Source organism: Atta colombica, unplaced genomic scaffold (assembly GCF_001594045.1).
Source record: "Atta colombica isolate Treedump-2 unplaced genomic scaffold, Acol1.0 scaffold194, whole genome shotgun sequence".
Taxonomy (NCBI): Eukaryota; Metazoa; Arthropoda; class Insecta; order Hymenoptera; family Formicidae; genus Atta; species Atta colombica.
Genome location: NW_017259287.1, coordinates 41,001 through 54,468, shown reverse-complemented (window position 1 = coordinate 54,468; position 13,468 = coordinate 41,001). Strand labels below are relative to the sequence as shown.

Below are 13,468 nucleotides of genomic sequence, written 5' to 3'. Positions count from 1 at the left end.
ATATATATTATTGCGGTGTCCTGTTTAATTAAGTCCAAAAGATTTAATAACATCCAAAAAAATAAATCTCCACCCATCTCCAAAGTAAATTTAAGTCGTGGATGATAATTATTGAAGATATTTAACAATTCTTCGATGTTAGTTTGATTAATAATGTCGTCAACATATCTAAAATAGAACAAAGGAGATGCAGATAGAAGTGGAGGAGAACACGTTTCTAAATCACACATGATTATGATGATGTCAGCTGTTATGGGAAATAGAGATAAATCCATAAGTACCCCAAAGATCTGTTTCTAGAATTTGTCATTGAACGTAAAAAACATGGAATTAAGAACTAGTTTTAATGCAATGATGAACTCATTCAAGGAGATGTTAGTATTATCTTGTATCAAATGCCATCTGTTTTTCACGCTTACAATAACCAAATCAACTGGAATATTCGTAAATAATGAAATTACGTCCAAGGATAAAATAATTTTATCATTAGAAATATTAATTTGAAAAATACTCTCGACTAGTTTAAAACTATTACCAGTTTTAAAACTAATTGTCTGAGGCAGACTGTCATTAAATATTTTGTGTAAATATGACGCTAAATTATGTAACGGATTACCTATTAAAGAAATTATGATACGTAATAGATTTTCTATTTTATGTATTTTAAGACATCCATACGCATGAGGCAAAATTAAATTTAAAGAGATTAATTTTTTATATTCAGCTTTAGTAATAAATTCGTGTTGCTTCCATTTCATTAACATCTTCTTCAATTCTAATACTATTCGTCGGATTACGATTAATTATCGTGTTAGAATCTGAGAACACTGATTCCATGTTTTCCAAATAATCTGTTCATAGCTACTACAGTATCGCCCTTATTCGCATATGTGAAAAGTACCCGTGAATTATTCTTTATAAATACTTTAGTTGCTGACAGGTAAGATAAAATAATCTTTTCAACGTTAGATGTATTATGGTTGGAATATTGTGATTTCTTGAAAAAAGGAGTTAAATTACCCCCGCATGGGGCACGACCTTGTCGTGATGCAGGACTCATCCCTGGCTGTCCTCCGTCCCAAGACTACCGCCGATGCTTACTGGCGAGGGCAGTCGGCCTGAAGGTGCTGACAGTGCCCTGTACGGACTCACCGTTAATTCGGTGGAGTCTGTACTCTGGGTCCGGTATCCTAATAGGGGGCGAGTCTTTGTAACTACAAGGACAGAGGCTTTGCAAAAGTGAGGAAGAAGAGGAGGAAGAGGCGGAAGAGGCAGGCATGTTCCGACCGTGTGAGGGAGATGCGGTGCTCTGCTTGAGGGACAGCGCGGACTGTGGTCCAGAGTTTGAATCACAAAGGATGTGGAAGACGTTGATATGGAGATAGAGACCAAGGAAGGTCTCCATGAAGCCCGATTTGACGCCGAGCTCTTGTTCAGTTATATCTGTCGCGAGCAACTTCAGGAGCCGAGTGAGGTCGTCGGAGTCATTGTACTCCGTGGCCTCGTCAAAGAGGAAGGCGGACAAAGCACTAATTGTGGTATCGGATAAGGAGGGATCAGGCTCCTCGAAAGAGAGCATCGCTAAGAAGCGAGAGAGATCGGGACTTGACCTTACGCATGAGGGTCATTCACGAAAAGTAAACGCGCCTGGCAGGCGAAACGCTTATTAAAGATGTGGTCTTCATCGCGGAACCCCCCTCGTCCAAGAGAAACGTAAAAAGATTAGATTACGTCTCGTACGATTAGAGAACCTCTCATTGAAACTTGAGCAGCAATCTCCGGAGGCTATTGTGGGTCAGGCCAACGAATGAGACCTTTGAATATATTGTAAAACCCATCGAGAAATCCAAGAATATAAGAAAAAGTGATATCGTGGATCATTTGGCAAGCGGTGACATTCCTCACCGCCGCATGCGACATGCGAAGCGTGCAGTAGACCCGCTAAATACCCGCTTCGGAAGGCAGGAGTGAAAGATTATGCTTCTCAAGAAGCAGATTATTACCCTGCATAAGGAGAAATTCCAGCTTCAGGAGGAGATGGGGCATTATCAAGAAGGCGCGTGAGGACGCATTTGCTTGGAGGAGGAAGACGGAATCACCATCACCGATCCTTGGGAAATCCGCGAAAGTGGAACTCTTCAAACCACGGCGGAGCAAGGGAGAGCACGACACCCTCCTTCCCTACAAGGACTCCGTACCGGAAGAGAACGTTTCCGCCTGGCTTCCGGAAGTTTTCCGGCCCCCACTGTTAAGGAAGGAAAAGCATCTAGAAGAACCCCGGGAGTTATAATGCAGAGGGCAACATCACGCCTATCGATAAAACCACCTGTGAGAAGAAAAAGGAGGAAAAAGTCCGGTCGAGAATTAAGGTAGACTCCACTGGACCGGACGATTCTCTTGAGGATCTTCTTGACTACTGCGGACTAAAACTTGTCAGGTAAAGGTGTGTCCGCACAGGATGATATAAGGGAGGCCAAAGCTGGCAAGGCCAAGCCCAAGGCCGCTAGGACCCTAGCAGGAGAAACGACGATACCATTTAAGGATGCGGTAGCTCCGTCATCTGTAAATAGGCAGTGGACTATGGAGCACCGTGGTAAAGAGGAAAAAGAGGGGAATGGCCAAGGCTAATACGATAATATTGGCAAAGGCCAAGCGCAGTCCCCCTCCCTCGTCCCCCTAAGAAGGCAGCGGAAAGATGGCGCATGCCGCCTAAAATCAGACTGGCCAAGACCGCCTCCGCCGGCAGCCTCGGAAAGGACATTCCTCGTAAGGGGCCAAATACGGCTCGAGGACCTGGAGATAGGTGAGGTAAAGGCCAGGCGAGTCATCATTGGGGCTTTTGTATTAGAGATTAAGAGCGCCAACGATATCATAAAAGCCGATCACCTAGCCTCATATATGAAGGAAGCAAGGGAGAAGTAAAAGTTTCGAGGCCTACAAAGACAGCGAAGCTCTGTCCAATGTCTCGCTACGACAGCCGCAGATTGAGGGTCGGCTGGATGGTGACCCGCGTGACGCTCCTACCTGCCTGTCCCTTACAATGCTTATGCTGTCTCGGCGTGGAGCACATGAGAGCGAACTGCAGCAGCCTGATAAACTATACGAGCTGTTGCTATTAGTGTGGATGGCAGGAGCACACCCCACACGAGGGTGTAAAGCCCCTGCAAATCCCGAGTCCCCAACTCAAGCTGAGTTTGGATTGGGGAAGGGCAGGGGGCATCAACGACGTACTCGGTGACCATTGCCTAGAAATATACAAAAGGTTCCCCCTCCCCATCACCATAGTAAGGAAGAACTGCTATGTCCATATGCTGAGTGGGGAGCTATCGACGTTCTCGCCTGCTACCTCCAACCGAGGCTATCCCTCGCGGATTACGAAACCGCACTGGAGGGACTAACCGTGGCCAATGAATATAGAGGACTATTTATTGGAGGAGACTATTATGCGAAAGGACAAGTTTGCTTATATATTTTTAGAAGAGCATAGGTTTTGAGAAATATATCATGAGCTACATAACAACATTCTTAGAATTAGATACATAATTCGCATTTTTCCTCACCAATAAAGCATGCAAACCTGTCAAAATTTTCTTAGTAGGATCTTTCTTAATGACTTAATAAGTATCAACATCTTGAAGCATCTCAGTTACTTTTAAAACATACATCTGTCCCAATGCCATCGTCATGTTATCCTTATCAGCTCGAGTAAAAATAATCCTATTATTCATGTCTTTCATAAAAACTCTAGTATCCCTTTCCAATTGTAATAGATTCATGTCCACTTCAATGTACCGTAGAGAAAAGCTAAAGCCCAGAATCACGCAGCATAAAAACCATCCGATGGAATATATTTACCCGTTCGGTCATAACTGATCATCGGTTGCAAGAGGACCATGAATTTGACTACGAGAACGTTGCAATTCTGGATGAGAGCTTCAGTATAGGAAAAAATTGATTTTGAAGATGTTATACTTCAAGAGACAAACGCATGAGCTTAATTTAGACGAATATGGAGGTGCTTCCCAAGACCTACTTTGCGATTATTGACAGGTTATAAATATCGATTTGTTTTGGTTCCAGTCAGTCAGTGTCGTGTTTTGCATAGAAACTAAGTCTTTCTATTTTGATTATTGTTATCTAATTTCTTTTTTTTTAATTAAATAATGAGTTAATTTTAGAATTTTAAGTTAACTTTAAAATTTTTAAATTTTAAGAAATTTTAACTAACTTTTAAAAAGTAGTACACTTAATCTGATACTGATTGGCCAAAAAGTCAAGAATTAGTTTTTGACTGGATAACTTGTGTTTAATGTTTGCAATATAATGCATTCTATTCGTGGTGAACTTCCTTTACTTTCATTGTGAATTAAGATTAAAAAAAATTTTTTTTTCTTTTCTTTTTAACATTCTGAGTTTAATTCTTGTATAGAGATTTTTTAGTGTAGAGGGAACTCATTATGGCAAGATAGTTATTACGTATAGATTACATTAATAAAGATGATTTATGTCTCTGAAAAGAAAGTCTCAAAAATGAGCCGAAACATGTAAGCATGTTAATTTAATAAAAAGTTTTGTGTTATATCTATATATCATTTGCGCAACGACTACCGCGTCTGACTCCCATTATCGCCAAATATTTCTTTGGAACAATAAGAAGTCTTTGTAAATTGATTCACGTTTTTTAATAAAAGTTCTTATATAAACATAGCGTATAAAGATATAACTAAATTAAAGAAATTCATCCGCATTCAAAAGGACGAGCTCCCCACTCTGTCTCATTCCAATGTCGTATATAAAATAAATTACAAGGATTGCAATGCGTCATACATGAGACAAACAGGTAGAATTTTAAAAGCACGCATTAAAAATCACAGAAATCACAGTAACTGGAATGTGACACAACTTCAGTTATTACTGCACATAGACTTGATTTCTCACATAAATTCGATTAGGAAAACATAAATATTTTAGCTAAAGATTTTTTTATAAAAGGTTGACGTCTGATATGATTTTCATAAAAAAATAAATAAGTAGCTTAAACATTAAAAATGACACAGAATTTCTTGACGTTATACAGGATGATTCATTTTAAAGGATCCATTCAAATGTGATACTGCAACTTTCAAATCCTATAACTTACTAAGTATTCCTAAGTATTACTAAGTATCACAAATGGATTGACATCTTGCCGCGTATCAAATTATTACAACGCGCGCAAGCATCGAACTATCGGTATGTCGATGTTACTCCGCGATCGCCGATAGGCTCTTAATTATGGTTTATAATCGCGTTAAAGATTGCCGTACCTACGCGATACAAAATAGGTGATTCACAAGTGTGTGAGTAAATTTAAGAACAGTCTGTGATAAAGGTTACAATAAAGAATTGGAGTATGGAAATGTTTAAAATTATCAAAGTGCAGCAAACTAATCCAGTGACGTATCTATTGGAAGATTCTTGCGAGGAGCCTACTGCTGGAGAATTCTTGTATAGCGTCGCTAATCCCAATGTGCATCTCGTAGAAAAGGGTTGCGCAAGAGAAGGAGTAAGGTTTACATGAAATAGTTGGGATTTGACAATTCACACAATTCGTGGATACATAAAGATAATGTGTTATAAAACTTATATTTATTATAAAAATATAAATACATATTATATACATTATAAATATCATATACACATTATATTATACATAGTATACATATTATATGTACATGTTATACATAACATACATTTATACATGTTACATACATATTAAACATATTATACAATAAAAATGTGTTTTATTTATTAGGTGTAAAAAGAAATCCATTATTTTGGCATGAAATTGAAAGGAAAAATAATGGATTTCTTTTTACTACACCTAATATATCAGTAATGTCCTCATGGCAGCGGTGAAACCTGTCACAATATATCGCTTATCATTGTGTTTCCGATATGTATACCTCGTGCAATTTGGATATATGACTGCCTGCGCGTCATTTCGATTGCGTCATTCAAGCACCGTGTGTGTTCCTCGAACGTTATAAACCTCGTTACTCTTTGCCTTCTTCATATCCTTCTTTCCTTCTATACGCAAGGTGTACATTTTCGCTCTCCTACGAATTCGATCATGATGGCATTGTTCTCGTCATAAGATCAGGAACTTTTTTATTTACGAGCGGAATACCGTACGCATTGTCGCTCGAGTAATCGCTCAAATCTATTTGTATCACGTTTCATGATGTCATATACATCGTCGCATTCTATATAATATGTAAGACTATCGGTGTCGGTGTACATAATTTTGCATTTTTCGCGAAATAGCGGTGCCATGTACTTCGTACGCCATGAAATTCGTACAAACACGTCTTAGATATGAGATCGAGGACATGTATGTGAACATATCCACATATATCGGTTTGTCAAACTTCACCTCAAGCTTACGCAGTTCAATCGCGACCAGATTCTCCGAGAAGACGCTTCTATGGATAATTGGTTTGGCGATCATTGTCTCTCCACCGTATCTTCCCATTTTGTAAAAAGGCACACGTTAATGCGATCGCGCATTCTTCATGATTTTATCAAATATCGCGTTATTCATAAGTTTGTATAAATTTTTTTCAAAATCGTTTTTCATCAAAGTTCTAAATTTTGTGTTGAACTCAATATATTCGCCATAGAGATTGCGTGAATTGTACGGCCATATGAAGACTGTGATAAGTACACTATTGCAGATTGATGTAACGCTACTCGCATAATGTTGCGAGGAATTTGTCATCGCGTTTGCCAGGTTTCTCGCGCATCGAACGATAGATCAGTGCCCGTCATGAAGATCTTGCGGATCCACCTCGAGAATATAGTCTATTGCCGAATCTAACGCGATGTAAAGTAAAATTTTGTACTTCGTCGACCCAATCAAAAATCGGCATAAGGCAATGGTTGACACATTGCCTAGCCGTACAGATTGTTGACGTCATAGTACATCAAGTATGTTTCGATGGATCATACAACGGCATGTATGTACAATATTTATTGTTGGCTCGCGCGTACCTATTTGAACACTGGCTCAGACGGCTGCGTATACTGCGCTCGATAAACATTACCATCGATATCTGTGAGTTCAAATTTTACACCAGTATGTTTCAATATGGCGTCCCACGTAAGGCCCGGTAAGGTGTAATAGTACGCGAGACCTAGCCCGTAACCCGTAACTCGCGACGCAACTGTCACGGAAATTTTCAAAGACGTCGGCCAATAAAACGTCTGTTTTCAGATACAGGTCGCTATATTCGCCGAGTATCCGAATAGAGAATCGCTGCGACACATTGATGGCATGTGCATAATCATTCTCAGATATCGTGTCATCTATCAACTGTAAACCGAGTCGCGAGGCGATAAACACAGCTCCTCCAACTTTTCGACGCAGTCAATGTATTGTAGTCGTATGGAAAGACGTCCTTTCATTAAAAGATTAAAATTTTCTTCGAATAATTAGAAAATTCGCGTTGCAATAGCTTATCTTAACTGATAAAAGATGACAATTTGTCGAAACTTGAGGCGAGAAATTTATATGAATGAATCTATAAAGCATAATTTTACACAATTTTTTTTATCGTTTTTAGTACTATCAATGTGTATCATAAACGAAAAGTATTTTTCCTTTGTAATTGGAAACAAATCAATGCGTCCTTCGATATGCAATGGTAATTTCTTTGATGACGAAATGCACCAAATAAATTGTGAAATATTACGGGTATGCAATACGAATCTTTATAATCGTATTGCAATTTGAGTGAGTGAGGCCTCTGTATCGTCTGATTAAATGATAATGATCGCTTACCTGCGCATCGTCAGATCGTGAACGATTTATCACACACGTGATAGTGCATAGCGTTATTAAATTTTTCTCAGTTATCTTGCGTAAAATCATGAGTACGTTAATCCATAAATTATGGACTATATACTATACGCTAGATTTTTCAATTCTTCGGCGAACCACGCAATACAGTCTTTATCACGGCGAAAACAATTCATGTCGTAGGAACAATGCACGTTGTATCCACTAAACACATCATGATAGTGATACGTGTATATAGCTGATTCAGGATTTTCATCCGTCTTTTTCAAAGCGCACTCTAAGTCGGCATAGACAACGAATGGGATGCGCTCCTTCCTGCAGTGGTTGTCAAAGCTCAATCATTTGTTGTCCTCGGTAGCCTGATCGCACAATCGTTCAATTTTCACAGTCTTCACTGTGGATCTCCAGTTTAATGCTCGAGCTGAAGTAGTGCAGGCATCTGAAAAAAAAAAAAACCGTACATTTATTATTATTATTATTATTATTATTATATTTATTATAATTATTGTTATTATAGTTATTATTATTATTTCATAAAAGAATTTTTACGTACCTATCGCAGAAATATTTCTTTTTTCTACTAAGTTTTAAGCTGACTAATCGAGATAGATTCTTAATGAGTGCAAAATGTTTCGCGTTGTCATCCTCCACGTATAAGAGATTCATGTGCTTGCTTCTCTTTCGGTCAGCGAGTCGTATCAGCACAATCCTCTTCTTATTGTAGACGTTGATGGAAATGTCATTCAAAGTTTCGAATATCTTAATTTGACTCAACGTCATTGGAAATTCGATGCTCGCGAGATTTAGAACCGATGTATAATGCGGATACAAGGACTCTCGTTCCACATTTTTTTTAGCTGGACGTAGAACAAGAACAGACCATGCGAAACACGCATTGTCCGCGGTTTGCACGTTACCGCACGTACCGCACGTACCGCTCTCTTTAGCATAATTTCTCGCGGGAGTTTGATATGATATCCCGCGAACAAAAGATTGTGCTGGTTCACCGTTAAATTTAGTATACGCAATGTCCATCCGCTATTACATTCTTGAAACTCTTCCAGCGATGCTAAGGTAGATGATACTCGACGGGCATCACGCACGGCCATTCGCAAATCGGTGTATTAATATAGTTCAAAGTTTCGAATGGCGATACATTTATTCGCGCGTTTATCACCCGCCATGAACTCACCATTGAAAAGTGTTTATTTTTATAGAGTCATTTCGTTATTCTGCACGCATTCGAGCACAATTTCGTTCGCGTCTTCGAGGAATCGGCGAGACTCGATATGTTTAAAGTTTATCACTGCGGATTCGGTCAGAATATGACTTTCGAACGTCAACTTTCAATGATGCGCCAACGGAATCCGTACCCGGCGCCTACATGCACGAATCTTCCGCGCACAGATTCCTTCAAACTCTCGAGCCGCGCGATACATTTTTGAAGATCACTTTAGATTATCTCAGTTTTAGCTAAGATTACTTTAAGAATGCCTAGAATTAAAATTAAATTAAATTACCTACAGATTATTTAATATTACCATTAGATACTACCATTATATATTACCATTAAATTAGAGCTTTAGCAGAAAGCTGACTTATAATCTTAAGATAGTGGCTTATGACTTAAGTAACATCTTTTGTCTTTAGTAACGTATAATAATTATGTATTTATGATTTACGTCTTAAAGGCATATAAATACGAGATGCTTTTAACACATAAGTCATAAAACTATCTTGTGAATTAGAATTTCCTATTAGATTACCCAAGATTATTTGAGAATTAAAGATTATTTAGATTTATCAAAAATTATTTTGGATTACTCAAAATTTCGCTTTAGATTACCGCTGAATTACCTAGCCCTTATACAAGCAATTATACAAAAATACCTCAGTGATCAATTCCTCGATTTATTATAATTTACTTTTTTAGTGTAATCTCCAAATTATATTTTTGCTATTACGGATTTTTGCTAACGGATCTAATTGTGATCTGCGATATTTTTTTTGTATTTTTATCGTCTCATCCGATCAGGCACAGGAAAATTTGAAGAGGATTCAAAACCATCTCATCTGAGAACTTGATACACGCAGGTCGTATCATTCTGTATTTCTTTCGTTGCCGTTTAGTGATTATCACAAAATATTTACAGAGAATTTATTTCATGAGAAGAAAGAACTTCTTAAACTGCATTTCTCTCCGATCGAGGACTGAAGTTATCAGGAATGAAAGTGTTCGCCATGGGTAATGTCCGTCGAAAGAAAGACACTGGAATCCGTCATAGCGGAGCAACATTTAACATTTGGAATGACCAGGAGGCAGCCTATAATAAAGAAGTCTCCTAATTTCAAATACGTGCTATATACGCGCAAGGATCTATGACGATCATGAAGACTAGCGCGATTCGCGGGATCGCGTGAGCAATAAAAGCCAATTGACGCGTGACATGGCCCTAATTAGGAGGACCTAACACCCTGCGTGGATTCGCGGAAAAATCCCGGCCGGCATTCGTATTGTGTTAGAACCTTGCAATTGTAAGAGAGGATGCATGATCCTTGCGATGACGCGAGAAATGCGATGACCGAGACGACTCGAAAGATTGGAGGGATCGAAGAGGAGCAAACTTAGTAAGACGAGTATCATATTGTGTAAAATCATATATATGTGTAATACATATATGTGTAAAATCGCTGATCACGAGATTCCATGTCAGATGGATCGCGTATTAAGAATTCTGGAGATTTCAAGTAGCCGATTTTTCGGCTACCGCATAATAGATTGCAAGTCGTGTGCCATCCACCCGAAGATTATTTTTAGAGAACTATCTGTTGCCGAATAGCGCTCGCTCCTTGCCATAGTCAAATCATATCTGTATAATTGTGTATTGAAAAAGAAACTTTGTTTCTCGTGGCCTCAAAATCATTTTCGAATTCCCGCGTAGAGAAATATTCAGTGTCGCGTAACTATTATTTTTTCACGTTATATCCTTGGTCATTACATGAACTTCTGCTTATTGACGATACCTTAGTTGTAACACATTTGTGTGCATTTATTTGTTTTTTTTTAGTATTCGATAATAATAAGAACTTTGATAACATCGAAATCTTGTGATCTTATTTAATCGATGCACATACAATTAGATTTCGTTACTTTCATTACGGATCCCAAAGGGTGCCGGGCCCCAAAAGAAGCCTGACTCAAAGAATGTACATTATAAAGATCATCTGTAATTTGACGTTAGCAGAATATATTTATTACTCTCTTTTCTTTGTTACCTTATGTTTTTTCAGCTATCTCTCTCGTCCTCTGACATTCTTCCCACTTATCCCGTCTACCAATTCCGGGGCTGAGCGATCGGATTCCACGAATCATAATTATGATTAAATATTATGAATTAAGTAAAAATGAGTGAAAGAATGGCACGCTCTCTCGTGTCTGACGTGACTGACAATAGTTTTAGTTATAAAACCAAAGAAATTGTCCGATAATGGACAATGAAAATATATATGGGTACATGCAATTGATACATGCTAGCTGATTCTTAAGAATTCTGATTATTCCATCGCAGTTTCAGTGTAGTTCTGACTTCATTTAAGCGCTTTCTAAATAGTTAAATAAATATTTCATATTTCGAAAATGAAATGAACGAAATTCCGAATTATGATAGGAGAAAAAGAGAAAAGGAAAGTGAAGAAATCGAAGTTTAGCAAGTAATAAGCTGTGCTATTATTGAAAATTACATTTTAGACAATGCACCGTTCGTTTCATTTTCTAAATATGAAATATTTATTTAGAAATAGTTAATATAGAAATTTCACGAAATTTTGTAATACTCATTCGACCATGCTGTTGAGCGATACGTCCGTCAAAGCATTCGCGCGGCCGATCGCTCAGTTGCGCCGCTCCTGACGGCGCGAATTTCATGCCCTGTGGTTGATTATTTTCAAATGCCGTTTGAAAACTATTATTGATGCCTTAAGATTTTGCTATTTTCGATTTATTTTTTCATGAAGAATAGTACGTGCCGGCCTCTGCGCTAACGCTGATACACTCTGTATAATATATTAGCTTCACAAACGTGTAGCATAGATAACATTACGAGACAGTGGTATAGCTTTATACGTTTTCATTTTTTCAACAACGTCTAAAATGATCGTGCAAACGTCACACCTCCATTCGCTTATAATACTATTACATCAGAGAATATCATCAGAGAATATTATCAAAATCTCGGCACTTTTGGCTAAAGTCAAAAAAGCTATCCTTTATAGTTTTTTATTTTTTATTTTTAGCTTGAATTCTTACCGATAAATCCCTTCTTCGCTAATTCCAACGTAAATCTTCTAGTAATTTTTTCCAGTTCGTGTTCCGAATAGTTCTTTGGATTAATCTTAATTCCAGCTTTTGCGCCGCCAAATGGTACGTCGACACACGCACATTTGAATGTCATCAAGGCCGACAGAGCCTTAACTTCATCCCGTGAAACGTCCATCGAGAAACGAATACCTATATATAAACATAATAAAAATATAATATGAATTAATTTATTTTTTATAAATATAAATAAAATATAAACGTAGTTATATAAAGAGACTGGCTGTCAATTTTCAACGTTTTATTTTTTTGTCATAAAATGATGAATGTATTATAATCATAGAAATTAATTATCAAAAAAAAAAGTATTTCATAAATTTATAAAAATTCTTAAATTGTATAGTTCATCAAATGCAATAAATAATTTTATATTTTTCGTATTTATGTATTACTTTTACTTTTAATAATTTAAAAATCTATTTCTAGAATTAGATTTATTTCTAGAATTAACCGAATACTACTGCGAAGTGTATACGCCTACCGATCACTTGGCGCGCGGGCCATGGGGAGCGGGGATAGTCTAGCAAGCGCGCCGTCCAAACTATGGAGATTTGCGGCGATGTGCGTGGCGAGGGGCGCTTGCCAATCCCTAACTCTCAAAACCCGCGCCAAGCGGGCATATACACTTCGCAGTAGTAGGCGGGGCGAGCACGCGTATTCGGCTATCTTTAAGGATTAATATCTCATTAACTATTGGGGAAATTTACAATGGTAGAGGACTTTTCGACTCAAGTTAGTCCGCTCTACCTGCCCATTAAATATTTGGCGATTATTTCCAGACACCTGTATATAAACAATAAAACAACATCTACATGATTTCATATAAAAAAATTGAAAAATTGGTTTTGTTATCGATTTCTGGCATTAACTCGTAACAACACATAATTTATATAAAAGTCTTATACTTTGTACATATAAAACAAACTTCATCCACACTAGGAATTAAAATATAATTTGTTTTTAGGAATGAGTCTTAGAGCTTTACTAAAAAGAAAAGAAATAAAAGAGAAGGAAAGTCGTGTTATGTATTAATATACATTCATATAATAATACGTAGTTATCCTTTAATATTTTCTAAACCGTATGTATGTGTTGTAAATCTCATATTATATGTGTGTAATGTTATTAGACTAGAGGTTTAGAGATTAAGATTGAATAATCAGAAGAAAGAAAACCAACATCAAGTTTAGTAAATTTTTGCTTTGATTAGTTAAATCTAATCTCAATCTTTATCTCTCTCTAATATAAATATA

At 37.5% G+C, this 13,468-nt stretch overlaps 1 protein-coding gene across 1 annotated transcript in view; it reads right to left on the bottom strand.

Moving 5' to 3' along the window:
* The window catches only part of LOC108686832 (glutamate dehydrogenase, mitochondrial), a 109,194-nt gene extending 96,851 nt beyond the window's left edge, over positions 1 to 12,343 (bottom strand). Inside the window, exon 1 of the mRNA XM_018192325.1 lies at positions 12,147 to 12,343. Within this exon, the coding sequence (XP_018047814.1) occupies positions 12,147 to 12,333 (187 nt within the window). The 5' untranslated portion in view covers positions 12,334 to 12,343. The remainder of the gene's footprint in view (positions 1 to 12,146) is intronic.
* Between the last annotated feature and the right edge of the window lie 1,125 nt (positions 12,344 to 13,468).